General features: G+C 48.2%; 1 protein-coding gene and 1 non-coding gene across 2 annotated transcripts; one reads left to right on the forward strand and one right to left on the reverse strand.

Annotated features, from left to right (window-relative positions):
- Nucleotides 1–7081: 7081 nt before the first annotated feature.
- Nucleotides 7082–7154, reverse strand: TRNAG-CCC. The gene has a single exon. It is a non-coding gene; the product is annotated as a tRNA-Gly (tRNA).
- Nucleotides 7155–9908: 2754 nt separating this feature from the next.
- On the forward strand, nucleotides 9909–26268 carry LOC122693131 (nuclear envelope pore membrane protein POM 121-like). The gene is made up of 3 exons (XM_043900730.1): nucleotides 9909–9948; nucleotides 11112–11182; nucleotides 23770–26268. The coding sequence occupies exons 1-3, from the start codon at nucleotides 9909–9911 to the stop codon at nucleotides 26266–26268; spliced, it is 2610 nt and encodes an 869-aa protein (XP_043756665.1).
- Nucleotides 26269–27397: the final 1129 nt, after the last annotated feature.

Below are 27397 nucleotides of genomic sequence, written 5' to 3' on the forward strand. Positions count from 1 at the left end.
TTATTTGGAACCAGTCTGTTGTTCGATGTCCAGTTCTAACTGTTGCTTCTTGACCTGCATACAGGTTTCTCAAGAGGCAGGTCAGGTGGTCTGGTATTCCCATCTCTTTCAGAATTTTCCACAGTTTATTGTGATCCACACAGTCAAAGCCTTAGGAGCTAAAGCAGAGGATATGGGGAAGGCCTGTCCTGGGAAGGCCCCACAGGGTCCAGCTCGGTTATAAGACTTTAACGAAGAGGGATCCGTGTGGTCAGGCACACACTTTGGCAGAGGTTTACTGCTAGTCAGAAGGAGCTGGTGTCTCTATTAATGATTTTAGTGCTTTTCTAGATTTAAGAAGGTTCAAGGATTTGGGCTCATAAAATATCCTAAAAAATACTTAACTATCTGAAGACCAGTTTTTCCAGAGCACAAAGTGCCTCATTCCTGATCTCTGCCCTGAACTCCTTTCAGGGTGTGTTGAAAGTCACTGACTGCAGTGGCTCATGAATTCATCCATGTAAACACAGAAGGCAAGTGACAATTTTTAGTTGGCTTTGAGTACCTGCCACCCTCCTAGGATGTAAGGTCTGTAGGGGCAGAGATTTGTCATTGCTCACTGTTGTCCCAGAGTCTGGAAGGGTAGCACATTATGTTCTAGGAATGTTGGCTGAATAAATGAGGAAGCAGCTTAGTTAAGTGTTTGGCCCAGTGCTGCACAGAGTAAATGGCAGAGCTACACCTTGACTCAGGTATAGTTCAGAATCTTTTACCATTTGCTGAGACGATGAAACTGAGAAATGGAATATTTCCTGCCATATCAGTAAACAAGGATGTCACAGTCATGAGCGACTGCAGCCCTCCAGAGTGAATTCATGAGCCCTAAGGGCAATAGGGGAGGGAGAAGAATATCTGAGATCTGACAGCTATTGGGCTGCAGCCACTCCCTATGGTGAACCCCCAGGGAGCCGGGGATTTGAAAAACACAGAATACTGGCCCAGGATAGCTCAGGCTTCAGCCACTCCCTATGGTGAGCCCCCAGAGAGCCAGGGATGTGAAAAACACAGTATAGTGGCTCAGGATAGCTGACATGCATATGAAAGGAATGATTTCAGTGATCCCAGACTTTTCCATCTTTCCATACATAGAAAAACACAGAATTGCTTAACTTGGGATATCTAGTTTTCTTTAATAATAATCTCCTGATGTTTGGACCACCTGCCCTTTGTTGTAAAACTTCTATATAACCTGACTCCTTCCCTCACCTCCTCAGAGCAGTTCTCTCAGGGTTACTTGAGATGCTGTCTCCGGGACTTCAAGTCCTAAAAATTCCTACTGAATGAAACATAGCTCTCAACTTTTAGGTTGTGGATATTTTTTTTTCAGTTGACAAAACCAACATAGAAGAAAGGAGGTTTGCGACGACTGCAGAGATGGAAAGGAAATCAGATGACATTAGCATCTAGCTCCAGACACCTAGGCTAGACTTTGCAGTCACTTAAGCTGATAAATTTCTTTCTTTTTCAAAAAATTTTTCTTTTCTGGTTGCACCATGGAATCTTAGTTCCATGACCAGGGATCAAACCCACATGCTCTACTTTGGAAAGACAATCTTAATCACTGGACTACCAAGGAGGTCTTCCTTCCTTTAATTTTTTTCTTTAGTTTATTTGTTGAGTCAGGTGGTTGTGATTTTTACCCCAAAGGATCCCTGCGTGGTAGACCTGCAGAAACCTGAGTTGAATAAGAAATATCCAACTATTTTTAGCAAAGGGTATGTCTGTCTCAATTGTTGACCTGTCCTTTCAGCTGAAGTAGGACCCAGCCAGCTTTACTCTCACCTCCACCCTCTCCTGTCCTTAATTCATTTCTTCACATGTTGACCTGAAACAGGAAATCCACACATGACCTTCACGTTCCTTTAGACCATTTTTTTTTTCTTACTTGGGCACTTGGGATTACATTTTCAAAAAGCCCCAGCAGAAGTCAAGTGTCAAGGGACTTTCCTGGTGGTCCAATGGTTAAGATTCTGTGCTCCCAATGTAGGAGACCCAGGTGCAATCCCTGGCCAGGAAACTAAGATCCCACATGCCACTCAATGAGGTTAAAAAAAACATGGAGTGCCAAATAATGATAAGAGACTGGCTTCCAAGAAAGTTATATATTATATTTAAAGTACAGCTGCAAATGTATATTTTCACCTACATTTACTGCACGGAAGCAGCTGTCTTCTGTACCATCTGCCCCTTTTTGTTGTTAATCAAGTTTGCATTTTTCATTTTTCTCAAACAGAAACATGTTTATGCTCCTGTGTCCTGGGACAGGGTGAAATTTAGCTTCATCGACATTCTAATTTAAAACCATCAACTTGGCAAATTTTACTCTCCATCAGTTTGAGTACATCTACTTTGAGCACTTTGAAAATCACCTCTTTTTTTTGTTTGTTTGATGATGCTAGTCACAATTCTACTTCACAGAACAATATCCCTGTTGGGGTGGGGGTGGTCTGTATAAAAGAATCTTCTCTTTTGCATAAGTGATCTTTAAAAGTTTGTTGTTAAGACTCAGGAACTAACTCCTACAGCTAGTAAACCATTTGGAACCTTGGTTCCAAACACTTTCTAAACACTTACTTTCAATCAACAGGATACAAACCTTCTCCTCTCCCCCTACCTCCAGTACACCACTAATCTATGTTCCGTGTCTACAGGCTTGCCTAATCTGGGCATTTCATGTAAGTGGACTCATACAATATGTTTTTATTTATTTATCTTTGTAGTAACTTCTCTCCCTTAGATACATAAAGGAGACATGCTTATGTTCACCTGGAGGCCTGTACAAAATCGTTCATTGCAGAATCGTTCTGAGTAACCACCGTGGGAAATGACATGGGTTATAGTACATAAAACACAGAGGAGGTAAACTAATTGTGCTTATTCATACCATGTTATATACTGAGCCAGCAATTCAAAATAAACTCTTGCTTCTCATAACAACCTCAATGAATTCAAATACTATTCAGACATAATATTCAGCCAAACACAAAGGAGTTCAGACTTGTGTTTCCATTTATTTGATGTCAAAAGCAGAGAAATCTAAAATACGGTGATCATAGTCAGAATGGTGGGTTCCTGCTGGGGGGTTACTGACTGGAAAATGGTGAAAACCATCCTGTCTATGTCTTTCAGAAGTTCTGTATATTGATTTGGATGTTGGCCATACACACTCTGGGGCTTCCATGATAGCTCAGTTGGTAAAGAATCTGCCTGCAATGCAGGAGACCCTGGTTCAATTCCTGGGTCAGGAAGATCCACTGGAGAAGAGATAGGCTACTCCAATATTCTTCGGCTTCCTTTGTGGCTCAGCTGGTAAAGAAGCCGCCTGCCATTCGGGAGACCTGGGTTCAACCCCTAGGTTGGGAAGATTCTCTAGAGAAAGGAAAGGCTACCACTCCAGTGTTCTAGCCTAGGGAACTCCATGGACTATAAAGTCCATGGGATCACAAAGAATCAGACGTGACTGAGATGTTCACTTTCACTTTTCATATACACGTTTATATATACAAGAGGCCATCAAGCTGTATACTTAATATCTATGTACTCTATAATATGTAAAGCAGTCATCAGATGAAAAATGAATACCAAAAATGTCTTTCTCACAAAGCGAACTTCTGGCCCTGGTGTTTCCCCCCTGAATCCTTACAAATATTTAAGACAGAAATAATGCCAATCTTCAACACATTCCTCAAGAGAACAGATTTAGGGGGACCACACCCACCCTGTTTTTATCCATCTTCACAATAGTTTTGATACCATCTTCACAATAGACTTTATAGGAAAAGGGCAATCACAGGCCAAACTCTTCTGGATGGTGATGCCAAAACCCAATACCAATCATTGGCAGTCTAGATTCGGAGTTTGAGTTGTTTGTTTGTTTTTCACTTTTTGGCTGCCAAATGTGGCCTCACCATGGATCGAACCTGTGCCCCCTGAAACTGGGAGCACAGAGTTTTAACCAGTGGATGGCCAGGGAAGTCCCATAGATTCAGAGATTTTTAGAAAGAAAGTGGGATTTCGTGGCAGGATTTCCATCAGGATCACTGGCTATTTGGAGGATGCCTGGGAGAGTGGTGGTGCAGTGGTAAAGAATCCACTGGCCAATGCAGGACACACAGGAGACACCGGTTTGATCTCTGGGTCGGGAAGATCCCCTGGAGAAGGAAATGGCAACCCACTCCAGTATTCTTGCCTGGAGAGTCCCATGGACAGAGGAGACTGGTAGGCTACAGTCCATGGGGTTGCAGAGTCAGGTAAGACTGAACATGCATGCTTATGCTTACTTACTTGATGATTGGAGAGAAGGGACAAAGCCATTGGGGTTAGTGAAATAAACATTTGGTGACAGAAGTTAGAAGGGATAGTCCCTGGGTGGGGTTTCTAGGGTGGGCCTCTGGAGAGGTCCCTCTGGGAGGAGGAGACGGGAGTCTGTTCTCTGTTTCTACAGAGTCTGGGGGTGGAGGAGAAACCTGCAGGGCCTGGATCCTGGTGAGAAAGGATGAACAGGGAGGGTGAACCATCAGAGCCAGTGCAGGCCAGGGCCCTTCCTCAGTCCCTCCCCAACCCAGGCTGCTCAGACAGCGGCTCACCTCAGTAGTCAGTGAGAGGCTTCCCTGGCGGCTCAATAGCAAAGAATCCACCTGCCAATGCAGGAGACAGGGGTTCGATCCCTGATCTGGGAGGATCCTACGTGCCTTGGAGCAACTAAGCCCATTCACCACAAGTACTGGGCCTGTGCTCTAGAGCCCACATGTCACAACTACTGAAGCCTGCCTGCCCTAGAGCCTGTGTTCCACAAGAAGAGAAGCTGCTGCAATGAGGAGCCCCCTCACCACAACTAGAGGGTAGCCCCTGCTCTCCACAACTAGAGAAAAGCCCGTGCAGCAATGGAGACCCAGCACGGCCAAAAATAAGTGAACAAATTAAAAAAAATTTTTTTAAGTCAGTAAGACATTGAGGGTCACAGACTTAATTCATTAAATTCCCAGTGTACCAGCCTAGATGGCTACTTTCCCAGTTAAACTTGCATGAACTCCTTGCTCATCCAAGGCTGGTCCGTTGAAGGGAAGTTAAATCTTGGCAGAGCCATCATGTGACAGTTGGTTTGGAATGTCCTAAGTTCTGAGCCAGCTTAGGGGTCAAACAGACCGCTGGTCACGCAGGGTGGTCACCTGGTCATCAGGAAGGCTCAGCGCGAGACAGCTGACGGTGTGAAGACGCTGGGGGAGGATGAACACATGGTTATACTTCCCCTGGTCCTTCAGAGGGGCTTCCTTTGGAGAAATCTGTCATGTTTGGGGTCAAGGATTAAATCCTAGAGGTTGGGGGCTGGGTCAGGGTTTGAGCCATTCTTTTGGCTCAAAACCTTCTCCGGGGTATCAGCTCTCTCCCCGCAAAAACCCTGGGGCAGGATATTTTGAAAAAGAGGGGGAGAGGAGCCCTTGGTTCACGAATAGGGCATCATTGGGAAGTCTTAGAGATTCAGTTATCTCCGTCCTCAAGGAACCAACTACATTCCTGTCTCAGTTCCATCATGCATCATGTGACTCTGGATGAGGCACTTAAAATCTCTAAATTTCAGTTCTGTGAACTAGCAAGCCACACCAGTACGCTTGCCTTGGAAATCCCATAGACAGAGAGAACTGGGGGGCTACAGCCCATGGAGTCACAAAGAGTCGAACACAACTTAACGACTAAATAACAACAACACCACGTGGGCTACAGCCCCTGCACTGTCCCTGCCACAAGGCTGACATGGGGAATCATGGGAAACATTTAGATATATTCTCCACGAGCCTCAAAAGCACCCTTCCCATGTACAGGGTGAAAAGTGAACATCCACCCTTCCCTGTCCTATAGCCATCCAAGGCCTCTCTCTGGAGGCAAGCCTACCCAGTTTCTAGCTTTTTCTTCTGGACATTTATTGAGCAAGCACTTAAAGAGGACTTCTGAAGTACTCTTTCTTAATCTTTCCTTGTATTTAACCATTTTAAGTCTCATACCATGATCCTATAGGCTCTATGTAAGAACAGTGCAGAGAACCACGGGGAGAGGTCAGTCCATCATCTTCCTAGGTTCGTGCTGCTTCTAGAGGGATTTGAACCAGTGCCCATGCTCTCAGTTTATATTGTCCCGCCTTCCTATATTGCCACATCTAGATAAAGGTATCTAATTGCAGGGGCGTGGGTTCAATTCCTGGTCAGGGGACTAAGATCCCACATGCCATATGGTGAGGACAAAAGAAAAAATTAAAGGTATTTACCCACATAATCTCTCCCTTGAGTGTTTTAAGTGCACCCCAAACTGAAAGATCTTTTTTTTTTTTTTTGAAAGATCTTCTTAAAGCTCAACTTTGATTCAGGAGGCTCTGCTAGACAGCTGGTCAGATAAGGGGATCAAAGGTTTAAACTGTGAATAAGTTATCACTGACTTTCCTGTGCTCTTCTTCCAGCAAGATGTCAACAGCTCTCTTTGTTATGAATGCATTTCCTAGGATCTGGCCTGATGGAGACAAAAAGGAAACTTGATCCTCATTTAAGAAGATACGCACCTCACTCCCAGCAGTGGGTCAGAAAAGTGGGCATCCTGCCACACCCCAAGGTGCACCCTACAAACCAGTCAATTGAAGGTACTTTGGAAATTCAGTCTTTAAATAGACTGCGGAATAATGATAGAAGTTTATTTAGTATACTGTGTGTAAGAGAAAGCTATAAAAATATTAAGCTATATCCTTTTTTTTTCATGTATGAAAATTTAAATTTGCCAAGTTATTTGTGCCATGACCAGAAAAGTAAAGGTGTATTTACAACTCAGGTTTGTTTACATGTAATAGTCAACAATGTCAACAATAGTCAAAATATTAATGTTTGAATATTAGCTGATGGCTGAATATTAGCAGAAGTAGGTCTCTCCGTGAAACAGTGCAGTCTAGTTTATTCTTTTTTAATTAATGGATGTTAGTATTTAGGACCGGTTTTTGCGGGGAGGGGTTGTTTTATTTTTCATTTGGCTGTGCCAGCTCTTAGTTGCAGCATGTGGGATCTAGTTCCCTGACCAGGGATCGAACCTGGACCCCCTGCATTGGGAGCACAGAGTCTTATCCACTGGACCACCAGGGAAGTCCAGTAGTGGTTAAATAGTAGGATATCAGTATTTTCAAAACTTCTATAATTGATTATATTTATGATGAAATATTAGTCAAATGATAAAATAGATTATTTTGTCTAGAATTCAATCCAGTCCCTCAGTAAAAGTGTGCTTGTAATCACCTGCAAAATTCTAAACAACAGATATCAATGTGGTAGCAGCCTATGTGAATTCATGGAGGATGGCGTGGTTTTGGCAGATGTTAAAAGTAGAGCAGTGGGCACTTGCCTAGGAGTCCAGAGGTTGAGACTTCGCCTTCCAGTGCAGGAGGCGTGAGTTCTATCCCTGCTCTAGGAGCTAAGATCCCACATGCCTAGCAGCCAAATAAAAACAAAACGAAAAACAAAAGCAATATTGTAGCAAATTCAATAGGCTTCAAACAGACTTTAAAAGCAGTCCACATCAAAAAAATTAAAATAGCAATTTAGCTGGACTTCAAAATGGGCAGGATGAGTGATGGGACTCGATCATTGAATCATAACATGGAGTTTAGTACCATTTGTAGATTGAACATCTCACAATGATATAGGTTGCCTTCAGCTGAAAAGCCAAGGGCTCTGTCTCACTTCTTTTCTGCTCCTCTCCTTTGCCTTCCCTTGTCCACCAAGGCAGTTGGCCCGGCAGCAGCTGAGTCATGCTTGTTTCACCCACCACATCCATGCAGCCTATCTCCTTGCCCAAGGCAACAAAACCTCCCCAAGTAATTCCTGAGCAACACCACCAATGACTGACAGTCACTCTGTGTCCCCCCACCCCCACCTGCCAGACTCCCCTGAGGACCCTTTGGAGGAGCTCCCTCATGACAGAGCAGAGGAAGAAACCCTATCTAATGCCAAGGTAAGGTCGCTTGTCTTTGAGATGGATATGTTGCTTTATGCGTTTATTTCGTGTTCAACTGAATTCACCCCTGAAAATCCGACAGTGAAGACTATTGATGGTTTGCACAGTTTCTGTGATGGGGAGAATGCCCCTCACAGATCTCTTAGCAACTGACACCTGATTCAAAGAGGTATTCAAGGGACTTCCCTGGTAGTCCAGTGGTTACGAATCTGCCTTTCAATGCAGGGGCTGCAGGTTCAATCCCTGATTGGGGAACTAAGATCCTACACGCCGCAGAGCAACTAAGCCTGTGTGCTGCAACTAGAGTCCAGCGCACTGTGACAGAAGATCCTGAGTGCTGCAACTAAGACCCGATGCAGTCAAATACATATCAATAAGATCAAATAAAAAGAGGGCATTCAAAAATGGCAGCATTCCCGCAGCGCAGCTCACGGCACCCGGCACGCCCGTGCTGCGTACACTGCCTTACGCTAGCATGCTGTGGCCAGAACACACACGTTGTAAAAGAACGCAGCGGTGCTCCTTTCTGATCTTTAGTTAAGATCTTTCTCTTTAACTGTTGTAGCACTAAAGTGTACTTATATTACTAGGACTAAAGTCTGGATCATTTATATTTTCCTATAAGAGGCAGACTGCTTTCACCCTTCTTAAAAAGCTTCATTTATATTAAATTGATAACCATATTACCTTAATTGGAACCTTAGCCTTGAAATTGTGAACTCCTGGAAGTGTTATTAATCAAGTTTGCTACCAAGTTAAACCTAAAAAATTATGGTAGTTGCAATCAAAAGATTAATGAATAATAAACATTTCCGTCTTTCTGAAAAAAAAAAAAGGCAGCATCTGTCCTGCTGTAGCAAGCATTTCCAACAGGAGGCATTTCTCCTCCTTGGACAAGAATTTTGTGATTGCCAACCGAAAGGACTTTAGGAACACGTTCTCTAGGAAAAGCCAGTCGGTGCCTTTTGGTGTGAGTAGGTTTGGCCCCTTTTGCTTTTGGGTGCCCTTGAGTCAACTGCTGTTTCCCATTTGGTTTTCTAGATTCACCAAGAGAACAAAAGATGTGTGTGGGTGAGGAAAGAAAATTCAAACTCCTAAAAAAAGAAACCTTATCTTTCCCTCATGGTATCTTCTTTTCTATTTGTATCTGCAGGTGGTCTCAAGAACCAATGAAAAGGGTATGTGTTTTGGAATTACTCATTCAATGAGGAAAAGGAAGGTGGGGCTTTCTTGTTGGTCTCAGGTCTGGAAAGTTACCCTGTATCCAGTTTCCTGCTGGGGATGAGGACTGGGGGCATGGGGTAAGGACTGAATCCCCAAGTAAGGAACTATGGCCTAGGTCTGCACCCCCTGGGAATAGCTGTGTTCCCTTGAGGGGGTGTGGGTCTGCATACACGGGGCTTTAGAAGTGTGTGTGTGGGGAGTATCTGTGTGAAGTGATTGTGAATGTGTGGGCAATGTGTACAGTTAAAAATACGAGTTTCCCGGGACTTCCCTGGTAATCCAGTGGCTAAGACTGCGTGCTCCCAATGCAGTGAACCCAGGTTTGATCCCTGGTATGCCGCAACTAAGACCCAGAGCAGCCAAACAAATAAATTTTTTAAAAATACGTTTCCCCCATAGATACATCCCACTTACACATCACAATTGCCAGAGTCACATTTCCCAAAAATAGCCATCGGCCCTGAATACTTTATGTACATTATCTCGTTCAACCCTCCCCACTGTGCCTGGGCAATGACCCACTATCCCCACTTCTCAGAGAGAGAAACAGAGGCGCAGAGATGACTGACCCATGCTCAGGAGCTCCTATGTGAAGAGCCAATAGGTGAATCCAAGCGTGTGGCCAAGGAGCTAACCCACTGACTTTCACTTATCACTCAACCATGGGGTCATCCGTCTTCGGGCAAGATGGTCTGCGCATCGGTGCATGCAGAGGCCGCAGACACTGCCCATTATCAGAAGGGGCCTCGGTGGCCCCAGAACCCAGGGCAGCTATGAAAGTGAAAGTAGAGTCACTCAGTCGTGTCTGACTCTTTGCGAGCTTACCCCATGAACTGTAGCCTGCCAGGTTCCTCTGTCCACAGAATTCTTCAGGCAAGAATACTGGAGTGTTTTGCCATTCCCTTCTCCAGGGATCTTGCCAACCCAGGGATCGAACGAACCCAGGCAGGTCTCCCACATTGTGGGCAGATTCTTTACCGTCTTAGCCACCAGGGAAACCAGGGCAGCTATAGGTGCATTTAAGCCGACTCTGGTACCGATGTGAGCGCGAATGCCCATCAGAAGCCACATGTTCCTGGTCAGTCCACAGAGTCCGAGACTCTGTGTCGACAATGCAGGTTAATATCTACCAGTGCTAGGGTCGCTCCTCAACCTCTGGCCCCAACCATATAAAAATCAGGGAGAGAGCTTCCCTGGTGACTTAGTGGTAAAGAATCCACCTGTCACTGCAGGGGACACGGGTTCCATCCCTGATCTGGGAAGGTCCCACATGCCACGGGGCAACTAAGCCTGTTCTCCACAACTACTGAGCCTGAGCTCTAGAGCCCTCAAGCCGCAACTGCTGAGTCCGTGTGCCTACAGTCTGTGCTCTGCAACAAGAGAAGCCACTGCAATGAGAAGCCCTCACACCAAAATTAGAGAGTAGCCCCTGCTCGCCACAAGTAGAGAGAAAGCCCTTGTGCAGTAATAAAGACCCAATGCAGCCAAAAAATAAATAAAAATTTTAAAAATTGTTAAGACTTGTTTTTTAGAAAAAAAAAATCAGGGAGATATTTTAGTGTATTTAATAATATCATGACCACAAGCTCTGTAACTCATGTGAGCTTCATCCCCCAGAACAGTGATAGATAAGAACCCAGGATTTGGCTTTGTTGTTAGTCTGAACACCCTGCTTCTCATTTCTTTCCTGTTCCTCTCCTTTGCATTTCTTCGCCCACCAAGGAGGGCGGCCCCTAATTCCCAGTGCTTGCTTGTTAACCGATCGCTGCCATAGACTCTCACCCGGGGTCCACATCAAGCAGACCTCTCTGAGTGATTCCTGGGCAGCGTCACCAAGGACTGACAGTCGCTCTGTGTCCTTACAGATCCCCCCGAGGGCCTGGTGGAGGAGTTGCCCATGGACAGGGCAGAGGAAGAGAGCCCGTCTAACACCAAGGTAAGCTCATCCAGCTTTTAATTAATAAATTTAAAATTTGGCTGCACCGAATCTTGGTTGCTGCGCTCGGGCTTTCTCTAATTGCGGTGAGCAGGGGCTGCTCTTCACTGCGGTGTGCGGGCTCCCCACGGCGGCGGCTTCTCTTGTTGCAGAACACAGGCTCTAGGGCGCACAGGCTCAGTAGCTGTGGCACACGGGCTTCGTTGCTCCTGGACATGTGGGATCTTCCCAGATCGGGGAGCAAACCCGCATCCCCTGTATTGACAGGTGGATTCTTTACCACTGAACCACCAGGGAAGTCCAAGTTCACCCATCTTTGTCTGAGAGAAGAGTGCTGCTTTTTTGGTTTCTTTTTCGCTTCTAATTCATTTGAATTCATGTAGGAAAATCCGAGCATGTACATTAGAGGTGGGGTTTACAATTTCCTTAACGGGGAGCGTTGAGTCTGTCACCTATCACCCGTGATTCCAGAAAAGAAAAGGAAGATGTTAGTCGGTCAGTCGTGTCTGACTCTTTTGCGACCTGTGGACTGTAGCCCACCAGGCTCCTCTGTCCGTGGAATTCTCCAGGCAAGAATACTGGAGTGGGTGGCCATTCTCTTTTTCCAGGGGATCTTCCCAACTCAGGGATGGAACCCGGGTCTCCTGCACTGTGGGCAGATTCTTTATTGTCTGAACCACCAGGGTGCCCTAGGCCAGTCACACAAGCAGAATGGGTTTAGAGATCTCGCAGGGACCTTCCCCCGTCAGAAATGTTTCCTCAGTGGAGTAAGAATTTTGCGATGGGTGGACCAGTACGGAGTTGAAAGATCCATGGTGCAGGAAAAGCTTGTCCCTTTTTCACCAGTGTTGTCTTCTACTCTATCTTTTGGGACCTTTGACTGGACAGTTTTCCCACCTGCTTTTCTAAAGTCCCCCATGGGATCAAAGACCCACATCCACAGTACACAGCATGATCTGATACCCATAGTGTTTTCTCTTCTGTCATTGCAGGTGACCTCAGGAGTAACTGGAAATGGTGCGTACCCTGGAATTACTCATTTGCTTTGTGGGGGGTGGGGGGAGGGGAGAATGCAGATAATGAGACAGGTGGGCTCTGTTTGCAGGCTTTCTTCTGGAGAGCCTCCCTGATTCTGAATTCCTGCTGGGAACGGGGGCTGAGGATGGGATGAGAGAAGCTGACTTCTCAGGGAAAGAACCATGGCCGTTTTTCTTTTCTAAATACTTATTTATTTATGGCTCACTGGGTCTTCATTGCTGCACCTGGGCTTTTTCTAGTTGCATCGAGCAGGGGCTACTCTCTGGTCACCGTGTGCAGGCTTCTCGTGGCGGTGGCTTCTCTTGTTGTGGACACGGGCTCTAGGGTTCTCGGGCTTCAGTAGTTGTGGCACGTGGGCTCAGTAACTTTCGGCTCCCGGGCTCTAGAGCACAGCTTCGGTACTTGTGGCTCGAGGGCCTAGTTGCTCTGAGGCAGGTTCGATCTTCCTGGATCATGGATCCAACCCATGTCTTCTGGGTGGGTAGGTAGATCCTTTAGCCCTGAGTCACCAGGGACGCCCCCATGGCTATTTTTCAACAAGCAGTTTCATTGCCCTTAAATTTTATTTATTTATTTTTGGCTGCATTGGGTGTTCAATTTTTTTAATTTTTAAAATTTAGATTGCCTTTAAGTGGTGACCCCATACGTGTGTCTGTGTGTGTGTGCTTCCCTAGGTTGATGTTGCTTCCCACAACACAACTGCCAGTGTCAACTTCTTCTTTTTTTTAATATTTTTATTTATTTATTTGACTGCACCAGGTCTTAGTTGCAGCACATGGGATCTAGTTCCCTGACTAGGGATCAAACCCCAGACCCCTACACTGGGAGCTCAGAGGCTTAGCCCCTGGACCACCAGGGAAATCCCTAGTGTCAAGTTCTAAATGAAAAAGATCCCACTGCTACTGTTTCATATGATTAAATGCATTTGAAATGTATCAAACCATACACTTAAAATGTGTGCAGTTCATTATATGGCAGGTAGACCTCAGTAAGCTCAGTGGAAAAATCTCACCACCAGCCTGGCAAATGTCCACAGGGTTCCAAGAAGCACTGTGATTGGGTCAATGACAACTTTTGTTAATAATTTTCTCCTCCATCCAACCTTTTATATTCAATTTGACAGGATGATAAATGAAAAGAAGTCATCCCTGTCCTAATTTCTCATGAGAGAAAACAGAGGTTAGGGAAGGTGGATGAATTATGGAGAGTCACACAGACTGTGGGTGCGGAGCTGAGTGAGGCCATGCAGACTCTTCCATCCAGAGCCTATGCACTTTCTCCCACACCCCTACTGCCTGGGAGAAGCTCAACTTCTATGCATTTGGCATCAGTTATGTTCCTGGGCCTTTTTGTGTAGGATGCTCGCTGGACTCGAGATGCAGTAACCCTAGCCCTTGCTCCCTCAGATATTTTAGTACTAAATGGATATTTCCCCCAAGGATGCTTCATTCCTGCTCCTTCCCTTCTTCCCTAAACCGTTGGATTACAGGAGGTCTCAGCATTAAACCTCCCTCATTTCTGGGGCTCGGGGACAGAGTTCCTTTTATTCTGCAGGAGCCCCAGGGGAAACCCACATGTCCCTCTCAGTTCTGGAGGAATCTGAGAGAGGATGAGTGAACAGACCGAGTCTGAATGTGTCCATAAGAGTTGGAATTTAAGGCTTATCCCTTTGGAGGCTAGAGCCAGAAGGATCTGGTGGAAATGGGGAAGTGAGAAATTAAAGAGGGATCCCCTCTCTCATTTGAGGATTTGCAACTGTGATCGACGTCTGGGCGGAGGGCTCTGGCTCCAGGGAGCCCCAGGGAGTTCTGGGACCTCAGAGGAAAGAGTGATGGCCCCAGCTGGAGTAGAACTCTGTTAAGTCTGTTGCTCATGTTTGTGTCTCTAAAGATTGGATTGTTGACCGAAGATACGACTCAAGCAGCGAGGACGAAGACTCCCCAGGTAGGGAACCGCCCAGGTAGAATTCAAGGGGAGAAGGATCCTGGGAGCAGCTGGGCTATACCTGTTGCTTTAGAGACAGGAGGAAGGGTGAGAAATGGGAGAGAAAAAGGAAATGTGTGTCCTTTTTATGATTTCATGACTTAAGAGCTCACTGGGACTCCCCTACAGTCCAGTGGTTAAGACTCTGACTTCCAATGCAAGGGGTACAGGTTTGATCCCTGGTCAGAGAACTAAGATCCCACATGCCATGCTGCACAGCCAAGAAAATTTTAAAAAAAAATTTTTTTAATAAAAGAATAAGAGCTCTCATGTCTCTTGCTTTGGGTACCTTGATTGTTTTCTCGCTTTGGTATTGCAAGCTTATCTCTCCCCCTCCCCCACCCCCACCAAGACCTGATGTTTCCTGATTCGGCCAGTGCCAAACCTCAAAACCTTTGGTTGGCATCTCTCGGGAATTGAGTGCTAGCATTCTGGGGTTGGGTTTCGGTGTTGATTTACAAGACAAGGCCGTCTGGTGAGACACGACTCCTTCACAAACACTTGAACCTGGAGAGAGTCCCTTGTGTGTGCTCCAGATGCTAGCAGACACTCTCCGTCTGCACATTCAGGTCTCATGGCAGCACGTCCGCGCCCTGTCCTCAGGTTTGCATGTGCTGAGCATGTTCTCTGTTGCTCAGTGGTGGTGGTGTCCAACTCTTTTGTGACCTCATGGACTATATAGCGTGCTGCAGTCCATGGAGTCGCGAAGAGTTGGACATGGCTGAGCGACTGAACTAAACTGGACTATATAGTGAGGCTCCTCTATACGTGGGATTCTCCAGGCAAGAATATTGGAGTGGGTTGCCATGCCCTCCTCCAGGGAATCTTCCTGACCGAGGGACCAATCCTGAGTCTCTTGTATTGGTAGGCAGATTCTTAACCTTTGAGCCACCTGGGAAGCCTCAGGTTTAACCCTGGTTTAAGGGCACTCCCAGGGGTGGAAATGTTAGAGGGGGCAGCAGAGGCTTAAGGAATCACCCCCACCCTAACTGTGCTTTCTTTTCCCAAGGCCATCCCATCACCATTACTGCCCTTGTGCACGCAGAAGCCTGTGTTACAGATTCTGAGGACTGAGTTACGGAGACCAGCAATCTGCCTGTAATTAATTTCCTACTTATGTCTCTCTCTTTTTTAATTCTGTTTATATTCTACCAGTAGATGCCTCTTCATTGCTCTTCTCAGTTCCTTCTTATGATTTTCATCCTGAAGAACTTGGTCTTGTCCAGACACTTGAGGTCCAGAAATCTTCCACGTCTAGAAAAATTTCTCTCCAGCCCTCCTCCCTCCCTGGCTTTCCCATCGTCATCCTGACACCTGACACCCAGTCTGTACAACTGAGGTGTGCTGAGCAATCCTGAGGGGCCAGCATAGAGGTGGGCTGGGCATCAGAAAAACTGGGTACCCCTCCTATAGGGGTTCTCCTGCACTGGATGGCTCTGGACATGCACAGCTGTTTTCTGCCTTTCAACTCTCAAGATTATACAGTTTTTTTTAGAAAAAGGTTATTCCATCAGGAATCTAATTCCAGAAATCCTCCTGTCCTGGATTCAACAGAATGAATCAAGAAAATAAAAGGAGATGAAAAAGAGCAAGAAGAGGCAATGTGAGTGTCATAGAGGGTAGGAGGAAGCAGAAGGCAAATAAGTGCACTTCAGGAAAACCCCCGAACCAGAGGAGCGCCCTGGGGTGGCCCCCACGGCACGTGACCGTGCAGGGGAGATGAGGGATGGTTCCCATCAGTGCCAGCGAGTGGAGGGTGAACTGACTACATGTCCCAGGGAATGGATACGCAGCCCTTCCCAGGCCCCGAAGAGGGGGCCGTACGTGCCTGCAGGGCCACCACACGCACAACTCTAGGAAGGACAGGCCGCGTTGTGTTCTTTGTAGAAAGCGTCCCTGGTCTGGTTCAACGTCCTGTCCTCCTGACCTTCTCAAGGTGGACAGGGAGCTCCTCAACTGATCAGTGTGGTGACAGTGTGACATGCCCTTGATGAACCCCCCCCACTCCCCACCCCCAGCCCCGTCTCAGGCCTCCTTGGAAAAGGGTGAGGTGCACAAAGGCACCAAGGTTCCTGCTCATACAAGCAGGCAGTTCCCTGTGGGCACGCGGCCACCCTGACATCAAGTAGGGGACCCTGCAGGATTCACACCTGGCTGGGATTTGCCCAACCCCTGGGGTCCCTCTCAGCCACAGTGGGGAGCCCTTTGGAATGGCCTGGGTCACCTCTTGGCACCGTTTCTCGGGCTGAGGTCCTGCCAACTTTCTACATACAAATAAAACTCAAACAAAACACAAGAATGTAAAAGAAATTCAATGCAGTGCTACCTTGGGGGTATCTTAAGGAGTTAGGACTCTAAGTTACTTGCATTTCTTTTTATTTCCCAATTTTGTAAATAAAGAAAACAAATGCAATTGGTATGCTATTTTCAAAGCAGTATGTTCTATGACCTTTTTTTTTTTTTCTACTGAAATAGACTGAGGCCATAACATTTATGGTTCTATTTTTTTTTTTTTATGGTTCTATTATTATTAAAGCACTGGGCTGTGCTGTGTGCTTAGTCACTCAGTTGGTCCGAGTCTTTGCAACCCCATGGACTGTAGCCCACCAGGCTCCTCTGTCCATGAGATTCTCCAGGCAAGCGTACTGGAGTGGGTTGCCATGCCCTCCTCCAGGGGATCTTCCCAACCCAGGAATCAAACTGGGGTCTCCTGCATTGTGGGTAGATTCTTTACCAGCTGAGCCACCAGGGAAGCCCTTAAAGCATTCTAATTTTCTTTTAATTGAGGGGCAAAGTTTGGCTGGGGAATTAGAAAGAAAAATGACTTTTAGGGGACAAGGTGCATTCCAGGTCTCTGCCCATTTCTACTGAGTGTTGAAGTTGAGCGTGATCTGGGAGGACCAGCATTACCAATCCCACCTGCGTCAGCAGACCTCCTGCTCCTCGCAGAGCCCAGGCGGGTGGGACTCAACCCTTTGATCCTGAAGTTACTTACAATATTTTTCCCAATTGGAGATTTGCCCAGAGAGGCGATTGCCCACCTTCCCCTGGGTCACTGGTAAAGCCTTTCCTTGCCCACTATCCTTGGCAGTTCTGGACTTCCAAAGTCTCCTTTGTTTGGACTTCCCTGGCAGTCCAGTGGTTAAGACTCCATGCTTCCAGTGCAGGGGACATGGGTTCAATCCCTACTTGGAGAACTACGTGACTCGACGCATACCAAATATCATTAAAAAATAAGTAAAATAACAATAAAAGCCTCCTATGTTTAATTGGAACCCATGTTTCAAGATCTCACTCAGCAGGGGCTAAATTCCCACCTCTTGTCCCTGAACATGTGTCCTGGAACCCAGGACACACAGAGGCGTGGAACTGATCTGCCCTGATTCCCATGCACTGCACGACTACTAGAAAAACCATAGCTTTGACTAGACGGACGGGGTCGTGAATGAACTGAACTGAACTGACTAGATGAACCTTTGTTGGCAAAGTAATGTCTCTGCTTTTTAATATGCTGTCTAGGTTGGTTATAACTTTCCTTCCAAGAAGTAAGTGTCTTTTAATTTCATGACTGCACTCACCATCTTCAGTGATTTTGGAGCACCCCCAAAATAAACTCTGCCGCGGATTCCACTATTTTCCCATCTACTTGCCATGAAGTGATGGGACTAGATGCCATGATCTTAGTTTTCTGAATGTTGAGCTTTAAGCCAATTTTTTCACTCTCTTCTTTCACTTTCATCAAGAGGCTCTTTAGTTCTTCTTCACTCTCTGCCATAAGGGTGGTGTCATCTGCATATCTGAGGTTATTGATATTTCTCCCTGCAATCTTGATTCCAGCTTGTGCTTCCTCCAGCTCAGTGTTTCTCATGATGTGCTCTGCATATAGGTTAAGTAAGCATGGTGACAATATACAGTCTTGACGTACTCCTTTTCTGATTTGAAGCCAGTCTGTTTTTCCATGTCCAGTTCTAACTGTTGCTTCCTGACCTGCATACAGATCTCTTGCTTTTTTGATGATCCAGCGGATGTTGGCAATTTGATCTCTGGTTCCTCTGCCTTTTCTAAAACCAGCTTGAACATCTGGAAGTTCACAGTTCATGTATTGTTGAAGCCTGGCTTGGAGAATTTTGAGCATTACTTTCCTAGCATGTGATATGAGTGCAATTGTGCAGTAGTTTGAGCATTCTTTGGCAGGCTCTGCTCAAGGTCCAGCCAAAAGCACTTGATAACTGAGGTTCCACGTTTAACTCTTGCATGTATCTGGGTCCTGGTATCTCCCTGACTTGACTAGAAATGCATCTTTAAATATTGTAGCCATGGATCGTGTGTCTCCCGTATTCTTTTTTTTTTTTTTTAATCAATAAATATTTATTTGTGCCTACTATGTTTGGAAAAGGCAGTAAACTGAGTTAGGGGGATACCAAAATGAGTTAGTAATATCTAATTTATTCAGCTGAATTGACTGAATAGTTTACATAATCACTGAAATGTCTGTCTAGACTTTAGACTATTAGGTTTTACTTTTTTTTCCCATTTATTTTTATTAGTTGGAGGCTAATTACTTTACAATATTGTAGTGGTTTTTGCCATACATTGAGATGAATCAGCCATGGATTTACATGTATTCCCCATCCCAATCCCCCCTCCCTCCAGTATTCTCAAGTAACTGGAAAATATGGGCTCTTCAGTGACACTGGAAACAGGAATCTCAAGTTTCTTCTTTAATACTACCCGAGTTTTGCATTCGAAAGTTCTTAGAATTCTGAAACCCTAAAGAATATCTGCAGACCTGAAGGAAAACTTTGAGTTCATTTATTATCAATCAATGCCTGTAAAGAAGAAATCTCTTATTGCCAGCATCATGTTTTACGACATAGGGAAATATAAAAACGTAGGTGTATCAAAGATCATGATGCTTATTTTAAATGTTTTTGGGATTCAAAATATGTGGTCATAATGAAAGTTTATTACTTTTACTTTTAAACAATACCTTTATTGCTAAACCCTTGAAGAAATTTGAGAGTTTGTTGTTGTTGAACATGTTCCCACATATTTTGGATTTTTTCTTCGAATATTTTAAACCCTGGACAGGCTTTAATTCTTCAGTGACAGTTGCAGATATATTTAACATTTGATTAATATTGTTGTTGTTCATCTGCTAAGTCGTTACTGCCTCTTTGCGACCCCATGGACTGCAGCACACCAGGCTTCCCTGTCCTTCACTGTATCCCGAAGCTTGCTCAAATTCATGTCCATTGAGTCAGTGTTGTCCATTGTATTCATTCATAGTGACAGACTTTATTTTCTTGGGCTCCAAAATCACCGCAGATGGGGACTGCAGCCATGAAATTAAGAGAAGATTGGAAGAAAAGCTATGACAAACCTAGACAGCATATTAAAAAGCAGAGACATCACTTTACTGACAAAGATCTGCATAGTCAAAGCTATGGTTTTTCCAGTAGTCATGTGCAGATGTGAGAGTTGGACCATAAGGAAGGCTGAGCGCCACAGAAGTGAAGCTTGTGAAGTGTGGTGCTGAGAGTCCCTTGGACTGCAAGGAGATCAAACCAGTCAATCCTAAAGGAAATCAACTCTGAATATTCATTGGAAGGACTGATGCTGATGCTGAAGCTCACAACACTTTGGCCACATGATGCAAAGAGCCGACTCATTGGAAAAGACCCTGATGCTGGGAAAGATTGAAGGCAGGAGGAGAAGGGGATGACAGATGATGAGATGGTTGGATGGCATCACTGACTCAAGGGATGTGATTTTGAGCAAGCTCCGGGAGATAATGAAGGGCAGGGAAGCCTGGTGTATTGCAGCCCATGGGGTTGCAAAGAGTCAGACACGACTGAGAGACAGAACATGTCTGTTGAGTCAGTAATCATGAAACGGTTTAGCCATCTCACAGCAACCCACTAGGTGGCACTGTGTCAAAGTCTATGGAAAGGACTTTGCTCTTCCATGGTCTAAGCTAGACCTCTCACCCCCCTTCCACGTTCTGAAATATCCACCGGAAGGCAAGGACCCATCTGATCCTGTGATCGCTTAGTTTTGTAACTGTTTGTCTCTTGATAACTACAATATCCTGACTATCTCCTCCTCACAAGATTATTAAAAATTCAGTTCAGTTCAGTCGCTCAGTTGTGTCCAACTCTTACGACCCCATGGACTGCAGCACGCTAGGCTTCTCTATCCATCACCAACTCCCAGAGCTTGCTCAAACTCATGTCCATCGAGTCGGTGACACTATCCAACCATCTCACTCTCTGTCATCTCCTTCTCCTGCCTTTAATCTTTCCCAGCATCAGGGCCTTTTCCAGTGAGTCAGTTCTTTGCATCAGGTGCCAAAGTACTGGAATTTCATCATCAGCATCAGTCCTTCCAAAGAATATTCAGAACTGATCGCCTTTAGGATGGACTGGTTGGGTCTCCTTGCAGTCCAAGGAACTCTCAAGAGTCTTTTCCAACACCACAGTTCAGAAGCATCAATTCTTCAGGACTCAGCTTTCTTTATAGTCCAACTCTTACATCCCTACATGACTACTGGAAAAACCATAGCTTTGACTAGACGGACCTGTGTTGGCAAAGTAATGTCTCTGCTTTTCAATATGCTTTCTTGGTTAGTCATAACTTTTCTCCCAAGGAGTGAGCGTCTTTTAATTTCATGGCTGCAATCACTATCTGCAATGATTTTGGAGCCCAAGAATATAATAAAGTCTGTCACTGTTTCCACTGTTTCCCCATCTATTTCCCATGAAGTGATGGGACTGGATACCATGATCTTAGTTTTCTGAAAGTTGAATTTTAAGCCAACTTTTTCACTCTCCTCTTTCACTTTCATCAAGAGGCTCTTCAGTTCTTCTTCACTTTCTGCCTTAAGGGTGGTGTCATCTGCTTATCTGAGGTTACTGACATTTCTCCCTGCAATCTTGATTCCAGCTTGTGCTTCATCCAGCCCACATTTCACATGATACACTCTGCATATAAGTTAAATAAGCAGGGTGACAATATTAAAAATTACAGCGGTTTAAAATTCATAGGAAAATGTTCAGCTTTCCTTCTTCCTGGAGGCGTTTAACCCTGAATGACAGCGAAATTCCACTGCACCCAATGCCCATTGATCAGCTGTTCCTTAACTCTAGGAACCATTCCTTGTCTCCAGGCAAAACATTGCTTTATGTTGCCCTCCCAGGACAATTTATAAACATTTCTAACAGAATCTGTTACGTTTTATTTGGACTGTGCCTGCTAAGCTGCTTCAATTGTGCCTGACTCTTTGAGACCCCCTGGACTGTAGCCTGCCTGGCTCCTTTGTCCCTGGGATTCTCCAGGCAAGAATACTGGAGTGGGTTGCCATTTCCTTCTCCAGGGGATCTTCCTAACCAGGGATTGAACCCTGGTCTCCTGCATTGCAGGCGGATTATTTGCCAACTGAACCACCAGGGAAGCCCATTGGTGTGATCTGAAAAATTCTTTAAAGAGATAAACTTAGGATAAAGCGGAGTCTGTGGCCTTGATTTTGGACAAATACAAAGATATCCAGAAAAAAAGTAGGCCACAAACAGTTACTGTGGGATGATAAACAATTGTATGTAATAATTTGAGGAACTTCCCTGGTGTTCCAGTGGTTATGACCCTGTGTTTTCAATGCAGGGGGCATGGGTTCGATCCCTGGTGGGGGAACTAGGATCCCTGCATGCTTCAAGGCGTGGACAAAAAGTATTTTTTAAAAAAGTAATAATTTGAAATCAGACTTCCTTTATATTTTCTCCTGATTTTCATCCTCCCTACACTTTCCTGGTTCTCTGGGTGTCATCTAAAACAATAAAAGGAGTCAGCTGGCCTCACACCTCCAGACCATGAGTAAGGAATCCAAGTTAGCCAGAATGGACTTCTGACTTACAGAACTGTGTGATAATAAATGGCTATTGTTTTAAGGTGGAAAAAAAAATATGAATTAATAGTGTAATTTTATTCATTGACCAAGTGGGTGGCATTTATCCACTCATATTTATTTTACGACCCAGATGGGTGTACCGTATGTCACTTTGCTGTTTAATTCATTGAAGACACCTAGAGAAGACAAGACTTGTTTTCAACCTCAACCATGATGCTTCTGTAAAAAATTAATAAACAGAAACTTCAATCAAATAGAGTTGGGAGGCCAGAGTGGGAGCGCTCATGCCCTTTAAAGGACCATAGCAGAGCACAACAGGAAGAAGGAAGACTCCTTTTCTTTCCTGGCAAGGTTTCAGCCAATGAAAAGCCACGACCACTTTTCTAGAGCCCGCCCAACCTCCTTCTCCCCTCTATAATAGCGTTCTCCTTCCCTTGCCCATTGGGGGCTTAATACCAAGCTGTTAACACCGCAGGGTGGGGAGAAGCCCATGACAACTATAACAAAGAGCAAAAGGTAACAAAATCTATATTGCCGTAAAACCTCTACATTTTACTGTCGTCAAAGCAAAAATTGCACCCAAAACAAGTTAAACAGGGGACTTCCATGGAGGTCCGGTGGTTAAGACACCAGCTTCCACTGCAGGCGGAACCCTGCAGGTTCCAACCCCAGTGGGGACCTAAGAACCCTCATGGCCAGTGTGGCTAAAAAAAAAAGGTTAAACAGGCAAGGAAGATGATACTGAAGACTACTGCAGTAATGGAGAAAGGGTAAGACTCAGTCTGAGCTCAGCTGAAACAAAAGGCAGGAAAGTTTCTCAGTGCTGAGGTGGGGTTGACCTATGGGGTGTGTCCAGCACACTGAGTTATTCCTGAGTTCACAATGGATTTTCTCTGTGATTAGGAGATCTCTGTGTGTTATTTAGTACCCATGGAACTTAGACTCCTCCTCTCGCAAATGGACTAGGAAATACACAGGGAGTATAGGTCCCTCCCACTTGCCCGGGCCGCCATTTCAGTTGTCACCCCAGCAGATCTGAGTGGCATGGGCACTTCTGTTCTTAGCAGATCTCCTTTCCAATGTAACCAGGGGAGAGGGCAGGAGGACCCGCAGTGCTGATGTCAAAGCTGCCATCCCATGCAGCGGCTCCTGAGCGAGGTACCCTGCTCCCCAGAGTTTCCACTCTGCTGGACAGGGACCGATCCTGTACAATTAGAGCCTAGCCCGGGAGAAGGGGTACATGCCCTGTCAAGCTCATCACTCTCAGGGCAAAAACCTCCAACCCACAGACCCTGGAGATCTGGAAGCGCCCCAGTTCGGCAGTGCATCCCTATGCTGCCCCAGGGACGGACACACACACACACACACACACACACACACACTCTCTCTCTCTCTCTCTCTGTCTCTGTCTCTCTCTCTCCACCGCGCATGCGCCATCTCTCTAGAACCTTTGCGCGCCCCACGCACGCGAGCCCATTCTTTGCTCACAGGTTCTAGAGCTGCGTCCCAGCAACGCGCCAAGCTGTGCTCGCTTCACCTTTGGCTGACTTGGCAGCTGAACCAGAGCTCTCTGAACTTAGCTGTCTATCCAAGTGCCAGTCGCCCACTCACGTGCCCTATGGGCACTTACCTGGGCAGGCCCTGCTCCTCACCCCAACCCCAGGCTCTGGGGGGCCAGCACCCGCCAGGACGGCTCGGCCGCCCCCAGCTCGATCCCCGCACCCGCCGGTTTTCCGTGGCCGGCCCAGGTCACCCAGCTGTCCGTGTCCTGCTGTCCACTCGCAAGCCAACCCACAAGTATCCAGTGACTCTGCATCTGCGCTTTGTCACAGCGTCTCTGAGACGGTGTTCTATGATCCCGCAGACCCTGCGCTCCTTCCTGGGGGTCCTCACCTCCCTCTGCAGGCGACACCATCAGAGGAAGGCGGTGCTGGGTGCTCGCATCTCCACGATGTGCCGCGGCTCAGCGTCCGCAGTGGGCACGGTCCCTGTGTGTGGTGGGCGCCAGCAGCAGGTCACCCCCGTGCCGCCCACCACACTCAGGTGTACCCCGGGCTCCTGCACAGAGAAGACGGTGAGGAGGGCCCTGGGAGAGAGCGGGAAGGGGCTGGCCCAGCAGGAGGAAGACCCCGCATTCACAGAGAAGGACCATCAGAAAGGGGGCCCCGATGGCTCTCGGGGTGAACGATCAACATTTAGGCCCCTTGGGGCCCGGGGAGACTTCTCTGCCTTCGTGCCCAGGCCTGGGCCTCTGCGGAGAAACCTCCACGCCAAGAGCTCAGTAGACGGATCCACGGAGAAACTCCAGACCTCTTGTGTGAGCTCCTGCCCCCAAAGAAATGCCATCACGAGCTCCCACAGCTCCACCCGAGGTTTCCCGCCAGGGCAGAGGAGGACAGGCCCCTGCATGCCGCGAGGGCTGCCCAGGAGGTCCTCGAGGAAAGCGAGCGAGGGGGGCCCGCCGCCGCCCTGTGCCGCCCACGTGGCTTCCCAGAGCAACAGCCGGCCTGAGGACGCGGAGGCTTCCAGGGGGCAGAAACGAACCTGGGAGAATGGCCCCGCCACATCGGACCGTCCCAGGCCCGGAAGACGCAGGTTTCCTCTGCTGCCGCGCAGGCGAGGGGAGCCGCTGAGGCTGCCCGCACCCCCTGAGCTGGGTTTCCGAGTTACCGCCGAAGACCTGGACGCGGAGAAAGCAGCAGCGTTCCGGCGCATCAACAGCGCGCTGCGGGATGAGACCCCAGCCCCGCAGCCCTGCCGTCGCTTCCCCGCGCCTGCCGACCCTCCGGCCCCCGGCAGGGCTCCTCGGCCCGAGAGAGGCCAGAGGGAGTCGGCCTCCCCAGCGCCAGTGGACGCCCGGGCGTCTGCTGGAGGGGCCCCCGCTGCGCATCCCTGGTCAGGGGGAAGGCACGGCTCCCCCGGGCCCCTCTCTCCCCGGTCCCAGGCCCTCTCGGGCGCTCCTTCCCACTCACGGCCCCCCGCCCCTTTCACCTTGCCCACCCCCGCTTCCTCCCCAGGATCGGGCAGCGCGGGCCTGTCTGCTCGGCCCCCAAGCCCCTCCGCCCCTGCTTCGGCACCCGCGCCAGGCACGGCGGGAGCGAGGGGAAGCCCGGCTCCGGCCCCGGGTGCGACTTGGCTTCCCGGCTTCCAGCAGAAGCCGGTCCGGGGACCTCTTAGGAACGCGGCAGGAGGAGGAGGCCCTTCCCAGCCCCCGGCGTGGGGCCCTGCTGCGGAAGATGCCACACCGGCCTTCCCTGCAGCGCTGGGCTCCTCGGGCTTGGGGTCCCCCACACCCATGTGCCTGGACTCTCCTGTCTTCACCCGCCATAGCCCCCCTCCCATATCTGATCCTCAATCCCTGCCCCCCACCAGCCAGCTCATCCGGTCTTCTCTCCCAACCAGACCCTCACCCTGCACATCTGGGGGCCTGACTCCCCACCCCGCTTCTGACACTCAGGTCACCCCCATGGACACCATTCCACCCTCCCAGTCTCCCCTCTTCGGGTCTCCTCCTGGATCCAGCAGGAGCCTCTTCCCATCTTCCCAGGCCCTGCAGACGCCCCCCAGGGACAGCGCGGCCTCTGTCACGGTCAGCACCAGCCTGCCTGGACTCCGGTTCAGCGGCTCCTCTCACACCAGAGCCCCTGCCCAGCCCATCTCTGGGGCCCCTGACGTGCAGCAGCGCGGAGCCCCAGCCTGGGACCACTCTCCACACTACAGAAACCCGGCAGCTCCAGCCCTAACAGGGGACCCAACCTCTGCTCCAGGGCCCCCAGCTCCACCCACCAACTCCCCCATGGGCATCCATGCCAGCACCCAGCCGGCCTTGGCTGCCACCCCAGCTGCATTCCCACCCGGCCCAGCCCCTGCCCCTGGCTCTGCAGCTGCCACCTGCGTGCCCCAGGCCGTGCCCAGTGCTGGGCCCAACAGCGGGCCGCGCTGCTCCACAGTTGGTGGATCAAGCACAGCCCCCTGCAGGTCGGGGGGCCCGGCCGAACCTCGGGGCGTTGGGAACGGAGCATCTGTCCTGGATCTCAGCTGCCCCTTTGCTGCTCTCAGCATTTCAACACAAAGAAGGGGAGCCCGGAGAACCACACACAGCAGAGCGGGAAGAGTGGCCCAGAACACCGGGGCCTTCCTGGCCAGAGCCCCCCCATGGTGATCACGGGGCCCAGGGCTAAGAATAAGCCCAGCGCTAAGAATAAGCCCAGCACTAATAAGAAGTCTGGCTTTGCAGGTGCTACTGCCCCCATCTTCAGTCACATACCTGGGGGTGCTCCCAGGCAGAGCCCCCATACTTCCAGCTGAGAAGACAGCCCACCCCCAGCCAAGGTTGTGTGTGTCCACCCCAGCCTCTATCCCCAGGGGTACCTCTACCCTTCAGGGGTGTGTCCACCCCAGCCTCTACCCCCAGCAGCCCCAGCTCCAGGGGGATCACAGTCAGGAAACACTGTGATGTTAGGGACCCATCACCTGCTCAGGACTTGGTTGGACACAAGACGGTTGGGCCATCAACCAAGTCCTCCTCTTCCAGGGCGAGATCCACTCCGTTGGAGTCTAAGAGGCGGATGAAGACCTGAGCCAAGAACTTTGGGGACAGACAGTGTCTACCTTCCTCCCAGGCTGGGCCTCGTGTGGGCCCTGTTTCCACGTGAAACCCAAGTCTAGCCCTCACCCCTCTAATTCCAGAGCAAACCAGGCGCCTGGAGATAGAGCACTCCGTCCCCTTCCCCCGCCTGCCACCGCCCCTCTCAAAGGTGGGTGGTTCGAGGCTGTTGTCCCATTCCAGTGGTCAGTCCTCAGGACAGCAGACAGAGGCCCTATTCCTGTTCCCTCCGCTGCCCACCCCCTCCCCCGTTGCCTACAGCTGACTCTTCGCTCTCCCTGTCTTCCTTCCAGAACCCTCATGTTACCTTCATAATGTAAAGTTTTTTTTCTCATTACTTTGCACAGTCCTTATGTGTCAAGTGAACTGGTGATCAAGTGTGGGAAAGTACTGGCTTGTACGAGTGGTTGGGCTTCCCAGGTAGGGCTAGTGGTAACCCAAATGCCAATGTGAAGAGACACAGGTTCAGTCCTTGGGTTGAGAAGATCCCCTGAAGAAGGGCATGGCAACCCACTCCAGCATACTTGCCTGGAGAATCCCATGGACGGAGGAGCCTGGGGGGCTCCAGTCTATGAGGGTTTCAAACAGTCGGGCGTGGCTGAAGCAGTTGAGCACGCATGTGGTGACATGGAAAGCCAGAACTGTTTACAGTTCCCTGTGGTCTCATTCATGGGTTGTGGACAGC

This window comes from Cervus elaphus, chromosome 5 (genome assembly GCF_910594005.1).
Source record: "Cervus elaphus chromosome 5, mCerEla1.1, whole genome shotgun sequence".
NCBI classification, from domain to species: Eukaryota; Metazoa; Chordata; class Mammalia; order Artiodactyla; family Cervidae; genus Cervus; species Cervus elaphus.